The sequence below is a fragment of the Rhinichthys klamathensis genome, unplaced genomic scaffold, assembly GCF_029890125.1.
Source record: "Rhinichthys klamathensis goyatoka isolate OS25496 unplaced genomic scaffold, OSU_Roscu_1.1 h1tg000059l_1, whole genome shotgun sequence".
Lineage (NCBI taxonomy): Eukaryota > Metazoa > Chordata > Actinopteri > Cypriniformes > Leuciscidae > Rhinichthys > Rhinichthys klamathensis.
Genome location: NW_026606604.1, coordinates 10435421 through 10459897, shown reverse-complemented (window position 1 = coordinate 10459897; position 24477 = coordinate 10435421). Strand labels below are relative to the sequence as shown.

The following is a 24477-nucleotide window of genomic DNA, read 5'->3' as shown; positions in this document are numbered from 1 at the left end:
AGTCTACAATTGTTTTTTGTTAACTTGCACAGACAGATAGTCACTAAGACCTGTACATTAGAAATTTCTGAATTGAAAAGTTATTTTTGTATTTTTGGCAAATAAAATCTGTACTTTTAATACTTTTTAGTGGTCTGTCATAAATACAGTCAAAGGCCCTCCAATGAAGCATTTATTATTATTGTTGGTGTTGTTATTCTTTCATTTCTGTAGGACACAAGAAAGTTAAAATGGATGTTTGAGCTGTTTTAATTGAAAGCAACTTGGGTTTTTTTCTAAGCCACGTTTATAAAAGCTATTTAAATGTCCTATTTGAACTAAGGCCTAATTCTGTCATAATCTAAGCCCTGTCTGTGAAACCAGGCCATTGTGTTTATAGAGGATTAATTATCCTCACTAGAACTTGATCTGAAAAGTGGGATTATTTCAGAAATAACATTTTATGATGATAAAAAATAATAATTTGTCTAAATAATTTGAAATGACAAGAAGAGAAATGTTCATATTTGGTGACAAATTAGTTCGTATGCATTTATAAACTACATTTCCCATGATTCATTAGGGCAGGAACTCTCTCTGACAGCCAATCAGCAGTCAGTATTCCAGCACATGGCCGTCTAGGTCAACTCAACTGTACATGAGTTCGCTCTCCTGAGCAAAACATTAGTGTTTTATATGGTCATTATGACGAAGGCTGATATTAGACAGTTGACTTCTGCAATATTATTCCGCATTTAGCATTTCTCAACACCCTAATCGGCAGAATATACAAGGTAGGTTTTGCTGAAGTAGTCTGTTGTTACTGTGTGTTTTTCCGGATCAGCTGTGTTGGTTTTGCACTAACCTGGAATCATTCATCGATAGGAAATATAAGAGCTCAGCAATTTTTCAATGTCTGTTGCTACTTTAAATAAGTAACCGATTCAGTAAATTAGTTATTGCAGGTATTTACGTATGTGTATGAAATTTCCACTATTCTGTTCTTTTCTTGTTTTATTAGTCATTTTGTATTGAAATGTATCAAACGTTCCAAGACTAACAGCAATATTTCTATTCTATTCTTATTATAATTTTTTTATCATGTTTTATTGAATTCATTTAATCAAAATTGCAAGATTAAAGAGCTATAGATTATATTTTATTTTTAATATATATAGCTCCTTTTCAGAGAATAAATACGCTTTACAATAATACATAGACAATAAACAGTTGTTGCCAAAAACAAAAGATAATAACATTATTACATAGATAAAAACATAACTACATAATCATTTATTTGTGGTATTTATTAGTTGCAAAGTGAGTATGTAAGATATGCATTTTCATATGTATCTATAAGCATATTCTTATAGGACTGCATAAAGCAGCTGTCCATGATCACTGTGTTATATCTATATTATATCTTTCAGCATCTCAGACCAGAAGGTCACCATCAGCTGTCAATCATGTCCATGTTCAGCACCGGTATCCTGGTCCTTACGTCTCCGTTACACGTTCTTCCTCTCCGCATAGCGCCTGTACTCACATCTGCCGCCCAGGTGGTTGAGCGCACGCTTTACGTCCATCTCCACCCCGGCCTGAACCTGGGCACAGGTGTGCAGGTGCGGCCCGTCTACATCCCACCCGTGGCTGATCTTTGCACTCTCATCTCCCGCCTTTACAGCAACGCAGCTGACATTTGTGCTCACCTTGACGTCAGGGTTCTGCTCACTAATGTCCGTGGCCAACCGGCACCATTGAGCGGAAACAACGGCCCGTTCCCCACCCCACAGACGCTGTCCCACTCGCCAGAAGTCGTGCTAACAGACTTCCCCATCCAGGATTCAGGCCAGTCCTCGCTGGTCACCCAGTGCTTGCAGAAGTACGCAGGTCACTGCTACGTCTGCACCCCGAGTCTCTCATCTGTGCTTCTGTACCCACGACTAAAAGAGGTTAGCGGTGAGGAAGATGATGATAGAGGAGGAAGAGGTGCACAATTAAAACCCTTAGAGACATTCAGTGATGTGGTTGTTGGCGGCACTTTTGACCGTCTACATGGCGCCCACAAGACCCTGCTGAATATTTCCTGTCTGCTGGCCAACAGACGTTTTGTCATTGGTGTGTGTGACCAGGAACTCCTAAAAAGTAAGTGGAGACCCTCTAGAAAGCTTTACAAGTTTGTTGGATGAATAACCAGTCTAATAAATTGTCTATTGTGTTCTGTAGAGCTGATTATACATTGTTAAAAATAAAGGTTCTTTATTGCTATTAATGGTTCAGAACCTTTAACATCCATAGAACTTTTCCATTGCAGTAAATGTACTTTATAGTGGAAAAAGGTCCTTTAGATTATTAAAGTGTTGTTCACACTAAGAAAAAACTGTTCACTGAAAGGTTCTTTGGGGAACCAAAAATGGTTTGCTGTGAAAAACACCTTTTTGGAACCTCTATTTTTAAAGTCCCCATGAAGTTTTTTGGCTTTTAGTATGAATATGCTATCCTTAAGGTTATCTATAATCTAGTGTGCTCCAAAACAAATGACAAAATTTGGATTTAGAAGATATAAGCATTCAAAACTTACAGTGTCAATTCCGCCAATATGGATCAATGATTTTGATGACATCACTCTGCACCTCAACTTCTCATCAGATTTTCTGTCCAATTGTATTTTTTTTTTTTTTTCATTTCCTGGCAGCTAATGTAATGTGAATATGTAATAGCTCTTGTTCTCATGGCATTCAATACATTTTTTTATTAAAAATAAAAAAAAAGATTTTCTTTCCAATCCAATGCTCTCTAGAATCTAAAGCTCCGCTCCCTACATTATATATAGACGCTGAAGCCGCGGCTAAAATCAGCCACTTGTTCACACATTTACTATTTTCTACATGTTACCGAGCTCAATGGCTCTGGCCGAGCTGTGATATAAACTAAACGCTATTGGCTATTTTTAAAAAGGGGAGGAGCTGTTTGATATGCCCCGCCCTGTCTTCCTATTTCAGTGTAAATTACGTCAAAACATTGAATAATTTTCCGGGTTATTAGGCACTTCAGTGGGCCTTTACGTGTGTAGCTGAATTGAACTCATTTATTGATGAGCTTTACACAGTTTATTGAACTGAGCTGAATCAACACTGAACTAACTGACTTTGAATTCTCATAGTTGATGGTTTGCATCATTGCAATCTGTAATTTCCCTGTTTATGATTGTGAAGCTGCTTAGAAACTGAATCTGTATTGTATGCTTCTGAGCCAAGCCCAAAATAGTTGTCTTAACTTAGCCAAATTTAAGCAAATACACTACTTAATTAAAAAGCCATTGCTCTCTCTGAATGTTTTGGCAGAATATGACTAAAGGCTATTCTGTGCTAAGCTGTTTTTTTTTTTTGCCTAGCAGTGTGTATAAATAAATATGACTTGACTAGCGTTCGAGGCGTTTTGCCACCATTGTTATCAACTGATAAACCACTTGGAACTGTGGCGAAACAGTTTGAACCACAGAAAAACTGTCTAATCTTGTATATTTATTCTTATTTTCTGACTCTAATGTGTAGATAAGGTCTTGAAGGAGTTGATAGAGCCATACGATCAGCGCGTCCAGAAGCTCCAGGACTTTTTGAACGACGTGAAACCATCGCTCAAGTATGAAATCGTTCCTCTCTCGGACCCCTTCGGCCCCTCTATAACCGACCCTGAGCTGCAGTGCATTGTGGTCAGTGAGGAGACGAGGAAAGGAGGTGAAGCTGTCAACAGGAAGCGTGTGGAAAATGTGAGAACGTTGGTTGTTTTCTGGTGCCTTTAAAAAATCATTTGTCAATATACCAGAAAACCACAATCGTGACATACTGTACAGTAGCTCAAATGTATTTGTTAGTTAAATAATAAAACAAATATAAACTATGGTTAAAAAATTTGGGGTTGCTTAGATTTTTTTATAAAACAATCAAAATTGACAGTAAGCCCATTTATAATGTTATAAATGATTGCTATTTCCAGGATATTAGGATGATTTGTGAAGGATCATGTGACACTGAAGACTGGAGTAATGATGCTGAAAATTCAGCTTTAATCCCAGGAATAAATTACATTTTAAAATATATTCAAATAGTTTCAAATTGTAAAAAATATTTCACAATTTTTATTGTATTTTTGTTTAAATCAATGCAGCCTTGGTGAGCAGAAGAGACTTCTTTCAAAAGCTTTTAAAAAAATCTTACAGACCCCAAACTTTTGTACAATAGTGTTTTATATAATATTAATAATAATGAAACTTAAGTTTATACATTACAATGCTTATAAATGAAAGTATTTTGCTCTGGAAGCTTAATGTGCATTTGTTGTCACCACTCACTCACATGTTGAATCCTCAGTAAGTCATAAACTAGACGTTTGTGATCTTTGAACTTACTATTGACCACAGTGCATTTGGACTTTGCTGTTGTCTGCTTTTGGCCAGTTTTTGGTCATTTATTTATTTACACTGTGAGATTAAGTGTTGGTGTCTGTGCAGGGATTGGCTGAACTGCTTCTGTACGAGATCCAGCTGTTGAAAGACGCCCATCACGCTGACATCGAGGAGGAGAAGATCAGTTCTTCCAGCCTGAGAACACGATTGCTGGGAACGCTGCTCAAACCTCCATCTGTATGAACATTCATTCATTCATATTCACTAGTACTTAAAAAATTCCACAATCACATAATGTTCTGTACATCCATCTATCATTCATTAGTCAATAACTATCCTATTTATGATCCTTTGAAACTGGTATATTTGAACTATAGCATGTATTATTGGAAAAGGTCTGTGTGCATGAGGAGTTAGTGAAGAGTGTTCCTCATCCTCATCAGGATGAATGGTTACATAGGAAACCTATCAGGTGGTGAGATGTTTTTTCAGTCCAGGATTATGAACATAAAGCTTGTTTAGCAGAAAGAGTGACAGACCTTATTCTCTCTCCTCTGTATCACGGGGTCTCCAGACATTCATTTAAAGAGTCATGGCAGTGTGACTGCTGGTGTAATTTAATGAAGGATATTCAGTCATGTGGATCTTGTTGATCATGTGATGACTGATTTGGCTCAGCTGCTACTGCTTTTTCTTTTGAGATTATATATTTACTCATATACTCTAAAGTTCAAATGTTTTGGGTCGGAGAGATATTAAAATGTTTCAAATGCTCACTGGATTTATTTGATCAAAAATACAGAAAAACAGTAATATTATTACAATTTAGAATATTATTTGTATTTTAAAATTAAAATACAAATAGTACATTTAAATTACAAATAGTAATTTATTCCTGTGATCAAAGCTGAATTTTCAGCATCATTACTCCAGTCTTCAGTCACATGATCCTTTAGAAATCATTCTCATTTGCTGATTTGCTGCTCACGAAACATTTATTATTATCAATGTTGAAAACAGTTGTGCTGCTTCATATTTTTGTGGAAACCGTGATACTGTTTTGTCAGGTTATTTTGTTAAATAGAAAGCTCAAAAGAACAGAATAGAAGTCTTTTTCTATTATTATAAATGTCTTTACTCTCACTTTTGATCTATTTAATGCATTCTTGCTGAATAAAAGTATACGTTTCTTAAAAAAATTCCTAACCCCAAACTTTTCAACGATTAAGTGGACATTCATATGTATGCTTATGTTGTTATGTAAATATGAGCAATTATTCATGTAACCTTTTTAAAGATCAAATTAAATATTTGAAAAACTAAATGGGTTCCTTTAGATAACTAAAGTGTATTCATATTTTTAAATTTTTTTTTTGTCATGTGACAAATTTAAAATATTTAAAAAATGGTAATTTGATCATATGTGATGTGATATATTTCAGCATTTAACTTAGCGTTAACATTTTTATTTCTTGGTCTAGTTTAAAAAAAAAAAAGATGCTTGTAGATCTTGGTTTGATTTCCTGTTCTTGTGTTTGCAGCCGCAGCCGGATCTGCCTCTGGATCCGTATGTGATTGGTCTGACGGGCGGCAGCGGGTCGGGCAAGAGCTCAATAGCACACAGACTGGAGGGTCTCGGTGCCGTGCGGATCGACTGCGATCAGCTCGGTCATGAGGTGTACCTGCCGGGAACATCCGCGTACCAGAACGTCGTCCAGGAGTTCGGTCCAGGTAGGGAGAGGACACGTCGAAAAAACCTAAAAGAAATGAGTTCACTTCACTCATATATTACTGAATGTTCATTGTACTTATAGGAAAAAAGGTAACGTGAGCTCAACTGAATAAGCTGAATGAGTTGCAGTAGATTTCAAGTTCCCAGCATGCTTTGCGTCAGACTGTATAAGGAGAATAACACTGTAAAAAAAGATATATAATGAGTAAGTCATAGCAACATGTTTTCCCATTAACTCATTGAAATCATTTCAACATCATTTTCTAAGTTATACAAGATTTAACTTGGCAATTAAAAAAAAATTGTTGAAATTACTTGAAATTACTAAATTATACTTAAAATTTAAGGCAGAAACTGAACTTTAATTGGGGACATTTTGTACAGTGAAATGTTTGAAAATAGTATGTTCTGGTGGTCAGTTAATAGTATGTTCATGCAATCAAATTGTATGAGTTTGATCAGTGTTTCAATTAAAGTGCAATTAACATGTTTGTGTAATACAAAATCAAAGTGTAAAGTTGTATTCGTTTAACTTGAAAGAATTTGATATCGAAAAAAATGACTAATGCCAACATATTGGGGTTTACAGTGTAATAAATCTCAGTTTGTACTGGCCCTCTGCAGATTTTCCCCACAGAAAACGTGAAAAATGTCAGTTAATCAATGTTTTGTTTCTCTTTGCCATCAGATATTGTCAATGAGGATAAGACCATTAACAGACGAGTACTGGGGGGAAAAGTATTTGGTAACCAGGTAATTTAACTGCTGATAAATATAGTTGAATTCAGAACACGTAGTTTTCGTGATGTTCATATTGTGTTTGTATGCATGTTTCTGTGTGTGTTTTCCAGGAGCGTCTGAAAGCTCTGACAGATATCGTGTGGCCGGAGATTGCTCTGCTGGTGAAGAAAAGAATAAAACAAGCAAAAGAACAGGGTGAGGTGTTTTATTTCTGATCCACTTCATTCAGAATTGTTCTGTTTTAAATTGTACATCTTTTCTGGGTGAGTTTGATTAGTTCTGTCTTCCTGGTTTCAGGTAAGCGTGTTTGCGTGGTGGATGCGGCTGTGTTGCTCGAGGCGGGATGGACATATTTGGTGCATGAGGTTTGGGTGGCCACCATCCCAGAGGAAGAGGTACCAATACTTTGTAAGGTTGAAAAGACTGAGACCACTTTCTGGGATTCAAAATCAGTTTTAAACCTGGAAAAACACAATGTTTTGAAAAATTAAAAACAAAGAAGCATGCAAACAACCTGAAATATTAAAATATTTTAGATTGTGCACTGTTCGGTAGGATTTTTCTTATGTTTTTGAAAGAAGTCTTTTCTGCTCACCAAGGTTGCATTCATTTGATCAAAAATAAAATGAAATCAGTAATATTGAAAAATACTTTTAGAATTCCAAATAATTATTAATAATTATTCCTGTGATCAAAGCTGAATTTTCATTCATTCTAATATGCTGATTTGCTGCTCAAAAAACATTTATTATTATGTGATGAAAAGGTTGTGCTGCTTAATATTTTTCTTGATGTATATAATTTTTTTCAGGATTCTTTAATGAACAAAGTTTAAAAGAACGGCGTTCTTTTGAAATGTTTTTATAAATAAAAATGTAAATTTATCAATTTAATGCATCCTTGCTGAATAAAAGTATTTATTTTAAAAATAGCTGACACAAAAAATTGCTCACATGAAATTGCATTGATCACATGACCCTTTGTACAGATTATTTTGCTGATAATATAATTTATAAAGAAAAAAGTTACTTTTGCTAAATATCAGACTTTTGCATCCCACTGTATGTATGTGTGTGTGTATGTGTATATATAGTCCAAACCAAATACATTGTCATATCCATTGACATGCTAAAACTATTTAGAGTTGTCATGATTGAAATAACAATATTGTAATATTCTAATGTGTTAACTCTCTCAGGCAGTGAAGCGTATAGTCCAGCGTGACGGTGTGAAGGAGGAAGACGCCTTGAGGAGACTGAAGAGTCAGTGGCCGAATGCAAAGCTGATAGAACATGCTAACGTAGTGCTGTGCACACTGTGGGAACCTGATGTTACTCAGAGACAGGTATACGCCAAACACAATGGATGTGCTTTATTAACCTCAAAACATGCAGCGGATCAATAATGAATGCGTGTCTCCCTAGGTATTGAAAGCCTGGAATCTTTTACAGCATCGGATTCAAAAGAGGCAAGAGACAACCAGATCTCCACTCTGAGTGCTCGACAGACTCTGTTAAAGCATAACCAGATCAACACTTTCAGAATTTTGTAAAATACATTTGACGTTTTTTCTTAATTGATCATTTCAGAAGCATAAACCTGTTTTTTTTTATCATTTATCTTTTGTTGAATCAAAAGTCTGCATTCTTCATAAGCAAATGAGCCAGTATCAGTTATAGCTCTTTTAATGCCGTGAAATAGTTTTCACAGAAAATATCATGAGCTCTTTTACATAGTTTACCAATTATTCTTGTGCCTATTGTCAGAAATATTGTCAGTTTATATTTAGTTGTCACCTTCTCATTTTACTTTGAAGTTATTTTCACTGAAAAAGGCTTTTGACATGATTGTGGTGTAGATTATACATGAAGATAATTATTAATCTATATTGTGCCTCCTGAATACCAAAGTTAAAAAAAAAGTCAGATTAACCCATAATAGACAACTCAGTGATTCAAAGCAAAATAAGTTGTGATTTTTTATATAACAGCGAACAATTCTCTATGAATATAGTTTTAAATTAGCCATTAAAAATAAAACTGGTATCTTAATTTTATAAAACTTTAATGCATTCATTCTTCATATATACACATATGCATGTACAACAAATGTAACTTTTTAAAAATGTCTTTCTCTGTATTAAATACCATGTCCAACTTCTGTAGATAAACAATGCTCAAACTAGTAAATGTCATACTATAATAAGGGATAATATGAATAAGGGTGTGTGGTAAAACTGTGACTGAAAAAACAACAATAGAACAAATCAGAAATTGTGAATTACAACAGCATCTCAGTGACCTCAGACATTTGATAAAATGGTTTTAAAGTGTTTTTGTTCCAACAAATTTTGCACGTGGTTCCTAAAATTCTCTCAGTTGTGTCCCACTTCAGAAATCCACGTTCTAGAGTCCCACAGTGAGTCTGGCTGAACACAGCGCCTGTCCTAGGCTGTTGGATGCACAGCATTTGTAGATCCCAGAATCCCCTGGTTGTATGTGAGCAAGGGTGAGCGTGCAAACGCCGTTATTTTCATAACTCATCTGAACTCGTCCGGACTTCTCCAGCGGCGCCTCATCAAACAGCCAGGTCACTTCAGGATCAGGATATCCTGCGAAAACAGAAACATTCAAGGGAATTATGATCCAATAAAAACCTTTACGAACCCTGACACATGAAATAAGTCAGAAAAATCCAAAAACTGAGATGAAATTCTGATAGCTTGTAATCTACGAGATCTTATAGCGGAGTATAGCTGACTACTTAGAGTGACAACTGATATTTATATGCACTTTATCTCAATTATACTGTATGTATTAGTAAATTATATTTAAATGCTTAGTTTTATGATCAAAGCTCTGTAGTTTTAATTGTTGGGGGCAAACCATGTAATTATTGAGAGATTAACATATGTTCCTCAAAAGCCTGATGGATCATATTTGATACATTTTAAAATGTTTTTCTAAAAAGAAAAGATGGACAATCAAGAAAACTTGCTTCTGTCCAGTAAGTGTTCATCTTGAAATCTTACTAACAATAGAAGGGTTACAATTCTGCTAATCAGTAAACATTTCACAAGACAAACGTTGATCATTTCGAAGGCCTCTAAATGTGTGTATCAAATAAGATACAGTAGGCTTTATAGGGTTAACAGACAGGAGGATATTGAAGAGATGCTCATATGTTTGATGTATCAATTGTTTGAAATGATTTCGCTAGTTAATGATTTACATCTGAAACACTGAAGAGTACCATGTATTGTACAGGCCAGGTTGACTGTGGCTCCACGGCTCTCGGTTAGGTCACGCAGGGCTCGGTGGAAACGTGGTTCAGTCAGCAGCTGTTTCTCCAGTGACGCTACAGCTTGTTCAGCCTCTTTTCCCAGAGCTAGCTCTGAAATACAGTGACCGGCAGGGACATCATAAGGACAAACAAAACGAGTCATCCTCAGGTAGTTGCAGGTCAAGTCATTTTCGTGTCACTAGCCAAACCGAAAATAAATCGCAAAAGAAAGCTTCCTGAACGCCACATTAGTTGCAGATATTCTTATATCGTACCATCTACTGCAATGGGAGAATGCGTGCCATCAGATTTGCTGCATCGAGCCATCCTCTTTAGTGCAAGCAGGGCTTTACCGGTTTTCTGCAAGACAGAAACGATACAGTTTACCAAAGAGGTAAAAAGTAGTATTGATGACCACATGAATGACGTGATGAAAGCCATCAGGGAGTTTTATACCAAAGCGAATAATCTCCTGATTTTCATACCCTCCATTTCTGTCGGGCCAGGAATCTTCTCATCTTGTCTTTGTTAAGGGATTTAGTTGATCTTGAGTTTGAGTCGTCAAATAATGCTATCCAGGGATGAGCTAAAGCCTTCTCACAGGACAGTCTTGTTCTAAGAGTGTAAATTAAAATTAAACACTGCATACTACCATAAAACAGGTGACTTTCAGACCAGTTACATTTTGAATGTTGACTGAAAATGGCAGATTAAATAAAGGTTAGATTATAGCAAAACATGCATCATGTGACTGATCATTCACCTCGTATCCTTCATCAATAGGCCGCTGATGAAATCCTTGGCCTCATCCGTGATATCATCAAAACTCTCAGGGTCAAACTCCCATTGTGCTGCAGTGACCAGAGCCAAGGTTTCCGGATCACTGTTTCCCTGGAATGGAGACTCGCCACTCAGTCTGGAAAAGCGTGGAAATGGAAGCATTACAGAAACCAAAACTGCACATATTAGTCAAAAATGGCTGCATTTGTAGTCCTTACAGAATATAGCAGATGACGCCGATGCTCCACAAGTCAGTGGCCAGATCTACAGGTTCATAATTGATGACCTCTGGGGCCACAAACTCTGGAGTCCCATGAAACACCATCAGATGTTTCCCAGGCTCTGCAAGGGCCCAAAAATAAAATATTTTAATTATAATATAAAGTAAATCCAACATGGCCTTTTTTAAGTGTTAAAGAAGTCCCATGTGATTGTCCAGCCTATTCCAGTTTATAGTACTCAAGTGTTCAGCAGTACAAATTAATATGCTACTAGTCTAATTTGGCACAAAATATGCTAAAATTGCACAAGGGCATGTTAGTTTGCATATCTGTCCTTGATAAATATTTCTTGATTAAAGGTGCAGTAAGCAATTTCTAGGCAGCGCTGTCGAAAAGTGCAATTAACACCTAACAAATATTCACAAAATTGTTTGTTTGGATGTCTGTTCCGTTTGTGTGTTGGAAAAAAATAAAATAATAAGTGTCTGTGCATAGTCCTGACTGCACCGTATCCACTCATGATGGAGGAGAGAGTAATCAAATTGGACATGTAGAAAGAAAGATGGTTTAAGTCTTACTGAAGAGGAAAAATGTCAGGGGAATATAATAGGAAAAATAATGTTACGATAAACCAAGAACTCTAGGACCCGCGTTTACATTGGAAACGCTTCTACGTTTGGTTCATGTTGATATCACATGACCAAACGCGTCTTTCTCATTGGCTGCCGCTAAAACTGAAACATGTCTATGGTCAGATAACCTTTCCTTGAGGGAGACGTCAAACTCTTGTCAAAACGCCAACGACAGCTCATTTCTGTTGTTCTGGTAACCCATTTCTATGATAACGCCACGGGAAAGTAACAAAGACTATTTAATTATGTAACTGGGTTTTGTAGCTTTGTAAAACAGTGCCCTTCAAGAGATGACGATCGTGTTGTAAAACAATCAAACAGTTGACAATCTCCACTTCACCAATCTCTCTCTGCCAAAGTCTTTTAACATTAAATGCCGTTCGGAACATTAAATTATGGACCACGGTTATGCATTAGCCGCAGGAACATTACAAACTCTGCCGAGCAAGCGAAAGAGGTCAGATGAAAAGAGAGAAAAAGATAGACTGAGGCAGAAAAACAGAGTAAACATCGGCGCGGCCTATTCCAGGTGGAAAGCGCTGAAGATGGAAAAGGGCATGAAGAATGACGCAGAAGTTGCTCGTTATCTGCTGGACAGGTAATGAATTACATACACATTTGTTTAAAGTAATGAGTCATTATAAATTTGTACTTGTAGGATATAGTGTAATGCTGTGTCCACGCCGATAGCTGTCAGGGTGAAGCAGCCTTTAAGACTGCTGCCAAATCCGTCATTTAAACACGTTAAACTTCAAATGCATACGTAATTCACATATTTAGAAAAAGAAAAGAACGAAACACGAAAGACAGAAAGACCGACAAATAACAAATAAAACGAAAGTACGGCATACACAAGGTGGAAAGATTTTATGACGGAGAAAACCCTGAGTAAAAATGCCCAAGTTGCTGCTTTTCTTTACAGGTCAGATTAATTGGTTCGGGGTTCTGATTCTGAGCGGTTTGAACAGTGTAAAGTAAATACAAATGTCATGCTTATCCACGTCAGTAGATGGCAGTATTGGTTTGTGTATCTACATAGTGTACAAAGAGCAGCAGATGCTGACATGGCATTAAATAAAACAAAGGCTATTTTAAATGGCAAAAATCATAAATTCAATAAAATCAAGCAAACAAGTCATATTATAAAAATAAATCAAGTTAACATAGGTAAATAATCCAAACATGGATAAAAATAAATAAAATCCAAACCCTTTTCAGGCATAATCTTACTAAATAAGTCCTTTAGTGAAATAACTAAATAAAAGAGCATTCTACTTGTATTATACCCAGGACAGTCCAATAAAATATGTTTGCGTTTTAATAGAAAATGAAGTTACTAGCGTGTACATTAAAATAAACAGTTTTTGACAAAACGACGTTTGCAGAATGGGAATGGGGGTTTAAAGTGATAGTTTTAACCCAAAAATTGTTATTCAGTCATTTTTACCCTTATGTTGTACCTTTACGGGTTTCTCTCTTCTGCTGAAAACAATATGATATTTTGAAGAATGTTGCCGTTGGTAACAGATATGGAAGTCAATAATTAGGCTACTGTTAACAGTCTGGTTACCAACATACTTCAAAATATATTTTTAGTTCAACATAAGAAACCGGTACATCACCCAACATAAGGGTAAAAAAAAAAAAAAGGTTAAATAGCCATTTTCATTTTGGGGTGACCTATCCCTTTAAGAGTGGTGGGTCAGTAACCGCGCGTTTACGTCACGTCCATAAACACAGCGAAGAAAGTCCAGCGGGCGACAATAAATTGTAGCTCGTGAGTGGCTGCAATAAAATGCTTGTAATTTTGGAAATAGTCATCTAGATTGATTATGGATCGTTTGACCTTCTTAACACCCGTTGTCAAAGCAAAAGAGTCTCAACACGCAGTGAAAAGAGAATGCGACAGAATGCGCAACAAAACTAGAATCAATATCGGCAGGGCTTTTGAGCGATGGCGACAGTTGCGAGAGCTGAAGGGGTTCAAGTCCGACTCAGATCTGGCTTTCTTCTTGCTGGACACTGTGGACAGGTAAGGTTATGGGGCTGAACTGATAGTAAAAAAAAAATGGTTAGGTTTCAATCATTTGGTGTCGATCTAAAGCTCAAATTACATAGTGTAGATTGGGAAGGTTTAGTATTTGCGTTCATTAACTTGTTTATAGCGTATAACGATTGCCAGCGTTACTCCAGTACAGAATTACCAAACGGCAGTGTTCATATTCTCTAATTTTCGTTTATTAAGGGTGTGTGGTGAACATCTTTCACAAGACCAATCCAGTGCATCTCCGAGAAAGAGAGGACGGCCGCGGAAATCAACAGCTGCACCGCAAACTGAGGTACGGAAGAAAATAGTTTATTACACAAGCACAGTCCGCCTAAACCAATTATTTAAAGTAACTGTAGCAAATAACCATTAAAAAAAGTAAGTAAATACCAGCATCTCTTGTCAGACTACTAGACGTAAAGGAATTTGGTTTCACTGCATCTAATACAACATATTAATCAAAGACATGGATTGTCTTGGGATTCATTCAGCCCAGTTCAGACGCCTACTCAACAGATCAATGTCATGCCAGTGAAGACCCCCACTCAACAGACCACTCTCAGCCCAGTTCAGACAGCCAGTCGGACACTGAATCTCAGCCTAGTCCGGATCCCCAGCCCACAAACGTTGAGGTCCTTGGCATACACCATGACCTTCCTTCCCATTGGCCATATAAACCGGTAAGTCCTACTTCAATACTAGTTTGGTCTGGTTATGCCATTACAGTGCTTACAATCCAGCAGTTTTTAATATCTTTGACCTTAAAGGCACACGGTGGAATTTTTGGCCACTAGGGTGCGCTCGACCTGTAATTTTCACGTCTAGTGCCCCTAGAGGCCACAAGCGCCGCAGCATTGTCGCAAAAGTCAACAAACAGTCAACCGGTCAGCCTCCCGTGTCTTTTATGTGTGTGCAGACGGTATTTGATTTGTATGTTGGAGAAAGTTAATCGATTCACTACTGACCAAAATAATAACATAAATATAAGATTAATAATATAAATCCTATAAAGAAAACAAATTGAATAAAAGTAGCATACGCAGAAAACAATGTCTGATCAGGTAAGTCGCATTGACAAGGGTTGCCCAATCCTGCTCCTGCCGATCGTCTGTCCTGCACAGTTCATCTCCAACCCTAATCAAACACACCTGAAGCAAACAATTAACGTCTTCAGGATCTCTTTGCAATGGGTTGGAGATGAAATCGAGTAGTCGGGAAATCGTGTAACAAAACTGATATAACTCACTACATATTTCCGTTATTTGTAGTCTTCAGTTTGTTTTTCCTTTTACACAAATACAAACATATATGAGCTGAAAGGAAAAAAAAAACATTTACCTTTGTATACGGCAGTATGTTGTGACTTATATCAGTTTTGTTACACGAATTCGCAGTAAATATTACATTATATATACACTTTTATGCCGATGTTTATTTTAAACTCCCCCTTTTTCTTTTTTTGGTCTCCTCTGACAAAATTTTTGCTTTCTTCCGAGTAGCTGTTGATTCAGCCATGACGACAACATACAGACGCCGGCAATCAAACGCGAGTTGAGCTCTCACGTTAGAATTTGAGGAAGTTGGGGTGGTGGGGGAAGTGACGTATGCCGTAAAGCGGTCGAATTTTGTAGTTCTTTTTGTGCTCGGGTTCCTACCCGAAACCCGAAGTTACATAGTGCTAGTAAAAGCGATACAGACACCTTCAGGCTTCGGCAGACGTGTCATTCAACCTATTGTAAGTCGATGTACCATCTCAATGGGTTTTGGTAATATATTATAAAGGTTGAAAAGTTCCACAGTGTGCCTTTAAGCTTTTCCTCAAATTTTGTGCAAATGGTTAAAAATAGGGGCTAACATTCAAGTCCTAAAATAGGCGATCTGCACACTTGTGACTGCTCATCAGTTGAAATGTATTAAATGTTGTGTAAACTGTACGCAACCGCTTTCTGCACTATAATTTTGCCCTTCCAGGGTTCCCGCGGATCCTTAAAAAGTCTTAAAAAGTCTTAAATTAGATTTTTAAAATTTAAGGCCATAAAAAGTCTTATAAAGTCTTATTTTTACTTATGAAAGGTCTTAAATTTTAGATGACACTTTGACTTAGACATATCTAAAAGCTTTCCAAATTAAAACCATCTAATTAGCGTACGTATTTTTATTTATTTATTATTCTATCTTTGTGGATTTGCTCGTTCACGTGACATTCCGCGTCACTCGCGAGTCGCGGCAGCATAACTGTCTCCTGCACGCGAGAGGAGAGAAGGAGAAGAAAGGTCGTAAATGTCAGTTCAGTTGTAAGTTCATTCTTTATGTGCGTATGGTGTGCGATGTGTATTGTCTTTTATGATATTGTAATTGTTTTAACAATGTACGAGGCACTGCGAGCTGACATCGCATTTCTCTCGTGCTTTCACTGCGTGATGTGTGCAGTGTAACTGTTATGTCCCCAAGTTAGTTTTTGTCTTATATTTATATCATATTATGTTCTTATATTAGAATATCACATCAGAAAGAGTGCCGTTTTCCCGTGCACAATTCCAATTGTGATATTTATGTTATACAACAGTTAAATTAACAATAAGTTAACATTGAGTTACTTTTTAGACACAATATTGTCAATATTGTTTGTTTTCCCTTTATTTCGCCGACTATAATATCAAAATGAAACCGTAGCAGAGTCTCAATGCAACCGACAGCGATGATTTCTTGACTGAAATCCGCGTTTTGAACGAATCACTTGCTTCTTTCCCGAATGAATCAGCCGTTTGAACGAATCGGTTGAATGAATGACTCCCTTAACTCACTTATTAAGACAGTGATTTGCCGCTGCGGTTTCATATTTAAAGTACCCTTTAAATAAAATGTTAAAATTAGAAATCATTTCATATTTAAATATTGAATATTGATTTAAAAATATATATCTCATAGCTTTATTTATGCAGTTGTAAATGGAGTGTAAATAAATTAATGCCACTTCTGATGCCGCTTCTGTCACCTCTGCACTGCAAAGATGGATTTTGATTGAATGATTTAATTTGACTGTAACAGTGGTACTGTATGATTATTATATAATTAAGTATTATTGTATAATTACTGTATAATTTAATTTGAATGATAGTATTTGACATTAAAGGTGATGCATAACTCTAAATAAGTTTAGAAAAAATGTCCATATATAGGTGAAAATGCCCCTGAAAAAAAATCAATTTAAGGTGGCAAATATTGCCCCTTAATTAAAATATTAATTTCTGTCACTGCTGTGAACTGACCACTGCATAGAATATGAAAAATATGAATATCTTCGTGAGTCAGCTGTCAACAACAGACCTAAACCAGCCATGGCACCAGCACAAAAACACAATCAGTAAAATATCATCTAATTATTATCAACAAAACGTTGAAAATATCAAGATATATTTTTGTCAATACTGCACAGCCCTAATGTACGGTATTAATTTTGATTTCTTCAGGTCTTAAAAAGGTCTTAAAAAGCCTTAAATTTGACTTTCAAAAGTGTGCAGGAACCCTGCCCTTCTTACTAGTACCAAGTCACTATTTTCGGTTTAGGATAAACAAGCACAGCCTGAAAGACAAAATGATGGGTCTGATCTAGATGTTGTGATTGGTTCCATTGCACCATCGTACAGCTTTGCTCGTCATAGTTCCTCTTCAAGCACAACTACAGAGGAAGACAATGCAATGAACTGGGAGGAAATAAAGGTTGGTAAAACTGTACTACAAATGGTCTTTCCTATGAAAAATGTACACTTTTCAGGACTAGTTTCCCATATTTTTGTAAAGTGATCAAAACTCACTAACACTCTAGACCAGGGGTGTCCAAACTCAGTCCTGGAGGGCCACTGTCCTGCAGTTTAACTCCCAACTTGCCTCAACACACCTGCCTGGACATTTCCTGTATGCCTAGTAAGACCTTGATTAGCCAATTCAGGTGTTTAATAGGGGTTGGAACCAAACTTTGCAGGACGGTGATCCCACAGGAGCAGGATCGGACACCACTGCTCTAGATATTCTCAACCAAAATCATTGCATCCTGGGATGCTTAAAGGGGTCATATAATGGTACATGCACTTTTACAAGTTGATTGTACTGAAATGTGTGTTGGCAGTGCCTGTACACAACCATCATAAAATGATAAAAATCCATCCAGTGTTTTTTTTAAATCTCCTTATATGTTTTCCCCTGCCTCAAATCAAGCCGTTTGACCGTGTGACGTCACACGGTCGGAAGCCCCTCCCACAATTGTTGATTGACAGCATCATTTCAACACAGACCCGCCCTCACTTGTGAGCGAGCTGTCAATCATAGTCTGCGCGGACCGGCGCGGTCATTGTTGATATGCTGGAGCACTGTCTATGAGCAGAATGGCGTCTAAGCGATTGTGGTGTTCTGTTCTTGGGTGTAATAACGAACACAGCAGTCATTTTAATTAGGGGTCGACCGATTATCGGCGCCAATATTAAGAATTTTTATGGTTATCGGTATCGGCCATTTTCAAAACCGATTTGCCGATAAAATAATTTTATTTTGAAATGCGCTATATTTGGCTCTGACGCAGCCACCTTTGTCGGAACTCACCACTCTGTAGACTAGACTAATGTCCTCGCACATCTGATTTGTTGGGAGTCACGAGTCCGGCCAATCAGCGCGGAAAGCTGAGGCACTGAAAGTGTTGCACTCACACCGAGAGAGCACTCGCTGACTAGAGCCGCTTCACTGATCACGCTTCAGTTGTCTCTCAAAGTTAAGGCAGCAGCAGACTTTGCTGAAGCAGCAATAGATTACTACACTGAAGTTGCAAAATACCTCAATAATAATAGAGCCCTGTGATTTCCACGATGCAGAACAGACGGAGTCGCGGAATCCAGTCATAAAAACGGAATTTACTGTATAAAGCGGAATATCATGGAATTTGTCAACTTTGATGAATTAATAAAAAGCAGGTCAGTACAAATCAAACCGCAAAAAGACTATTTAAATATGAATCCTGCGTGTCTCTAACGTTAAATGAATGGCGCAGACGCGTAATTTCAGTTAGGCTACCACACACATACACTGGAGCACGCGTGACGCTTGCGCTGTTTTCAGCCTCAGCCGCATCATTATATGAGGACACGATTGCATAAACATCATCTCCAGAGCCGCTTAGTCACTTCATGAGCTTTTGAATGCTTCAACTGAGAAAAGTTAGACATATCATAAACACACAGAAACTCAAAGATCTCCACGGCAACCCGTCAAAATAAAACTTCGGTTTTTCACAAGGCCCTAAAAATTTAATTTTTGTTAAACTGTAAATAAATTGAATAAGTTTGATTTTAATTAATTAGAAATGCTTTTTGATTACTAAATTTTATTTAAAAATTAAAATAGTCTTTAAGTTTTACAAAATGTTTACAGAGTGCTGCTGGGTGCTCCCTGGACTTTTTACAAGTTATTATTATTATTATTATTATTAATAACAGTTCTCAGATTCAAAGATATGTTTAAAATCATTTAAAGAAAGTATTTGTCAAAACCCCTTGTTATTCTTAATTTTGACATTAATTTGCAGTTTTACACCAGACATAGCTATAATATAGGTTCAAAATATCGGTTATCGGTCTATTTGATCTGTAATAATCGGTATCGGCCCTGAAAATCACAAATCGGTCGACCCCTAATTTTAATGTTCCTAAATCCAAACCGCTGAAGACGCAGTGGCTGAGTTTGTTTTCGATGGGAATATTCCCCACGAGCAACGTCAATGCTCTCATGTTTGCGCGAATCATTTCACACACCAGACTGCTTTATAAACGAGGGTCAGTATAAAGCTGGTTTTGCTAAGAAGCTGCTCATGAAAAAAGGATCGGTACCAGATATTCGTGTTCCTGCTGAACCTTCAGAAGAACGGAAGTGAGTAACTTTTATTAAACTTTATATTAATCTTTGCAAATCGCTAGCTGCACGCTTCACATTGAATGCGTCTAGGTTTACACTCCGGGTACATAACGGCATGTTTTCTATGTACGACGTTCTCAATATAATTCATAATCCCACGTTTATACTGAACAACGCATTATGGTTATTGTGTTACAAACGGTGTACGCACAGAACAGAGAGGCGGAGTGAGCAAAGCTCATTATCATTTAAAGTCATATGCACTGAAACGGCGTGCTGAAAACAGAGCTGTTTTTGACCAGGTAAAATAAGTGTTTTCTTACAATACTAATGAGAATTTAATTAAAGTATATTACAAACTTTTAATTTAGACCCTAAAGAATCATATTAGCTTGTACAAAAATGGCATTATATGACCCCTTTAACAGATTTGGACACATGATGGCTGCTTAACTTCTTAATCCACTCATTTCAGTTTACTTGAAAATGTTTTGTAAAGAAATTCAAGCCCAATCTTGTCTACAATGCTTAAGCCTTCAGATTGGTTAAGATGTTAAGACCACGAGAAACCAATTTAGTCAAAGGTTTCCAAACTGCGCACTGGCAAAATCTATCCAGTTAGCTCACCAATTGTTTTCGGTCTTCTAGGATGAACTGGCAGAGACTGCACAGCGACTGGAAGAGCGTTTAAATGTCATGAGGTCCCTGACTGATGGAGCATTAGAACCCATTTCAATGACAATAGGAAAAGATGATCAGAAGGAAGTAAAATGGGTGGTCAACAAATCCAGTTTGACAGGACTTTTTAGAAACTGCCATCAGTGTGGAGAGCCAGTTCTGGAGTTTAAAACGTTAACATCGGGGAGCCTCGTCCGCATTCAGTGGGAATGCTCAAAGGGACATCTCATGTGGCTTTTCCCCAACAACCCAACGTAATAGACACTGAAACCACACGTGAAATCGACTGCAAAGAATAAATCTAGATTTTTATAAATTGTGAATAACAAATAAAGTTTTTACTTTGGAATGAACGTTGAATTCATTCCAGACTTTTTCAACCACACAGTATCATTATTTCTGTCTGACAAAAATTCAAAATATCACGGAAGTACTGGGTTAAGTTTATATTTGGGGTATAAATAGGGTTAATCACCTTTTGAAAGTAAATAAATATTGTATCAATTACATCAGTAAGTGGCGACAAGTGACTTAAAAATGTCTTTCATTGAATCATTCGAGAGATTTGTTCAAAAACGCCGATTTATCCAGTAATGAAACAAGTGAAGTTAATGAGTGAGTTAACAAAAAAAAAAAAAAAAAAAAAAATGGACTTTAGCAATTATATTAGAACCTCTAGTAAATTACTTTAGTTATCCATTTACAATCGTGGGAGATTCGGGATCTCCATTTTAGACCATTTATCCAGAATCGTGCAGCTCTAACAGAGCGTATTGTGAAAGAGTGGGGACTAAAATTTGAGTTTCTCAAGATGCAAGTTCGCTCCAGATAAAATACAAAAGTAAAAACAACTAAAAGCTTAACTCACCCAGTTTGCGGGCCAATCCAAAGTCAATGATTTTGATGAGCGTCCCAGTGCCGTTCACACAGACGATGTTCTCTGGCTTGAGGTCGAGGTGAATGATGCGTTTGCGATGCATATACTGGACTCCTTCCAGGATCTGACGCATGTAGTTCACACTGTTGGGTTCGGTGTGCTCGAAATTCTCATCTACAATCCGTTCAAACAGCTCACCGCCTGCAATACTTCGAGACATGGATTAGAAACATTTATATTAGAGGCATTTTCCTCAACTTTCAAAAAGAAATTTGCAAATATTTTTGGTGGGTAAAAAGAACAAATTTGAAGAATTAGACAACCTTAAATGTTTTTCAATTTTAAATACAGAAACATGCTCTACCTACGAGTATCATTTTAGTGATTTAAATGCATTTTTAAATATAAAAAAAAAGACCTGCAAGCAGTTGAATAAAAATACCCACTACGTTAAGACGGTCTTGAAGGAATAGTTCACTTAATGAAAAGTGCAACAGTTCCATAGAACACTTCAGAACTGTTTGTTATGGATGTAGAAGCAAACACCATTTAATGTGAAACTTTAAAAAATCAATTTTCTCAGTTTTGAATAATTTAACTCACTACTCCAGAACCATGACTATCTCAGACGGCGTGTCGTAGGCTGCGAGACACTGCACCAGCTTCGAGTGGCGTAGTTCGTTCATCAGCTTGATTTCTTGTCGCGCTGCCATTTTGTCTCTGGAGACACGGGCCCGGTAGATTTTACCCGCACACACCCGACCCGTCTGCTTATGGGTCATCCTGAACACTTCCCCAAACTTCCCCCTGTGTGGAGGTATATTAAGATATTCATGTTTGGGATGACCAACAGAAATCCCAATTTGACATTTTATAAAGCGGCTGACACTCACATTCCCAGTTTTTCATGGACATGATAATGATCCCTGGCTTTATGTGTGGTGTCAATCACAACATCCACATATGAGGTCACTTCCTGTTGTGGCTCAACTGTAACACATTAATCTTGCTTCAGAACTTTAGACTTCTTAAAGGAATTAATACTGGGTTTTGTGTGTATGTGTAAGAAGAGCATAGTTAGAAGTTAATTTAATGGTTTAAAAGTTCGAGGGGATGGGCGTCCATCTACCTGCAGTGTTCATCTTAATGCGGTCCGACTCCTCACTGGGGTCACTGACTCCCACTGCGTTGCAGGCACGTACTCTGAAGCGATACTGTCCCTGCGGGTCGAGACCAGAGCGGACCCGATACGAGGTGTTCTGACACTGGTCAGTGAGTACAGTCCAGTCCCCGGGCTCCTGTTGGTCCAGTCTCTGACGCTCCACCACGTATGCAGTGACGGCAGATCCTCCGTCGAAGCTCGGCCCAGACCACGACAGAACCAGAGACCTGCAGGTCAGCTGGGACACGAACGGACACGAGGCTGGAGGGTCGGGACAATCTGGGGAGAAACAAAGTGGAGGAGAACCAGTGTTATTGTTAACTAAAATTAAATAAATAGAAAAATTAGATAAATTAAAGCCAAATAGATTTAATAAAAATGACAACAGCAAAAAAAATTAAGTACGATCCACATCAAGGTTAACCGTCAAGCTCATTTTGTGTTCATCACAAGCATTTATTCACACTTAACCCTTGTGCATCAATTTAAAAAAAGTTACACAGGGTACACAGAGGACAAAAATGTCCATAAGGATGCACAAGGGTTAATGATTACAGCCGATTCATCAATCAGTCAGCAAAACGAGCCAATATAAAATACAAATGGCAAGCACAAACAATAACTAAGAAAAAACTGAATAAAAAGTAAAAAAATAATAACAAAATAAACCAAATCTAAATAGAAAAAACAAGAACATACAATTACTAAAACCTAATCCAAAATAAAAAATGTAAAAAAGCTAAATTAAAGATAAATGGAAATATTAAAATTACAAAAGCACAAAATTACTAAACTTGAACATATATACACACACACACATTTATATACTAATATTTTATAACAAAAAAAAACACCAATAACAAACATAGTTGTCATCACCACAGATGTAGGTGTGTGTAGAATGATTTTACACATCAGAGAATCCAACAGGTTAAATACTTTAAGGTCTACATTTCTTTTATTCAGAGAATGAACAGTCTTACCAATGACACTGAGGCTTGCGGTCCAGTGAGCCGTTCCACCTCGGTTACGAACAAAAAGAGAATAACGTCCTGCGTCTACAGGAAGAACCTTGGAGAGAACCAGGGTGCTGCTACTGCTGCTGCTCTCCACACTCGCTCGTGGGCCTTCGAACACGACCTACCAGAGCAACAGAAAACATGCAAACTGACTCGTGGACAGATTTGAGGGATTTGATCTTGAAAACAGTGGCCACAATCACTGCATGAAATATCAAACCAACAAAGCATTTCTCTACACCAACTTCACCTCTTCTCAGCGACTTCTAATTAACTGGTCTGAAGTCAGATCTCCATAAGATCACAGGTGAGCTAGCAGAGAAACCACAGGTGTAGAGAATCGCATTATTCAGCAGGCTTCCTGAAACCCTAATCGAAGACACCTGAACAAGCTGATCAAGCTCTATGGAGGAACAGGTGAGTTTGAGCTGAACTCTGCAGGGCAGTGGATTCGAGGAACCCAGCACTAATGCTCCACAAACGGGTCAAACCTTTTCTCTGTCACGAATCCAGCAGAAAGCCACCGGCCCGGAGCTTCTGAAACGGCAGTGCAGTCGAGCGCCTTCTCCGACACGAGCCACAACCGGCTGCTGGGGATCCAAAAACTCAATTACTGCACCTGGAAAACAGTCGGAATCACTACAACAAACAGACGGACTACTGTACCGACACAGAAATTGAAGTACTTCAGGTTCTCAAACCACAATAGAGATGCTCCACCTTTACAGCTACAGCACTTTTCTCATAAGATCAATTCCTGTTACAGTATTGAGCTCGTTTTGAGGATCAGAATTAGTTAATTTTGGTAACACTTTACAATAAGGTTTAAACTTCTACAGCATTAATTAATCTTAGATAAATGTTATTTGTTTAGTTTACTAATACATTGAGATCAACAACTGCATCTGTTAACATTAATGCACTGAGCTAACATCAACAAATGTTAATAAATACTGTAAATATATTCCTCATTGTCAGTTAATGCATAAATCTTAAATTAGCCCTCATTGTTAAGTGTTACCAA

At 37.4% G+C, this 24477-nt stretch overlaps 3 protein-coding genes across 4 annotated transcripts; 2 read left to right on the top strand and 1 right to left on the bottom strand.

The window, feature by feature from the left end:
* The first annotated feature begins 606 nt into the window (after positions 1–606).
* coasy (CoA synthase) lies at positions 607–9017 on the top strand. The gene is made up of 10 exons (XM_056249365.1): positions 607–773; positions 1410–2124; positions 3534–3748; positions 4490–4621; positions 5926–6115; positions 6805–6869; positions 6968–7052; positions 7155–7252; positions 8056–8202; positions 8282–9017. Exons 2-10 carry the CDS (start codon positions 1446–1448, stop codon positions 8351–8353), a joined length of 1683 nt encoding a protein of 560 aa, XP_056105340.1. The 5' UTR covers positions 607–773; positions 1410–1445; the 3' UTR covers positions 8354–9017.
* On the bottom strand, positions 8905–24387 carry LOC130084190 (myosin light chain kinase, smooth muscle-like). The gene is made up of 13 exons (XM_056249425.1): positions 24354–24387; positions 23945–24147; positions 23418–23574; positions 22402–22713; positions 22166–22262; positions 21876–22079; positions 21264–21481; positions 11138–11261; positions 10903–11055; positions 10625–10754; positions 10415–10499; positions 10110–10250; positions 8905–9468 (listed from the first exon to the last, which is right to left on the bottom strand). The coding sequence occupies exons 1-13, from the start codon at positions 24385–24387 to the stop codon at positions 9263–9265; spliced, it is 2064 nt and encodes a 687-aa protein (XP_056105400.1). The 3' UTR covers positions 8905–9262.
* Positions 12060–20731, top strand: si:ch211-40k21.5 (uncharacterized protein LOC100332117 homolog). Of its 2 annotated transcripts, none has more exons than XM_056249370.1 (5): positions 12060–12370; positions 14018–14111; positions 14311–14499; positions 17387–17539; positions 20366–20731. In XM_056249370.1, exons 1-5 carry the CDS (start codon positions 12168–12170, stop codon positions 20651–20653), a joined length of 927 nt encoding a protein of 308 aa, XP_056105345.1. In that variant the 5' UTR covers positions 12060–12167; the 3' UTR covers positions 20654–20731. The 2 variants fall into 2 exon arrangements, with proteins under 2 accessions (XP_056105345.1, XP_056105347.1); XM_056249372.1 differs by lacking the exon at positions 12060–12370 and adding an exon at positions 13652–13804.
* Positions 24388–24477: the final 90 nt, after the last annotated feature.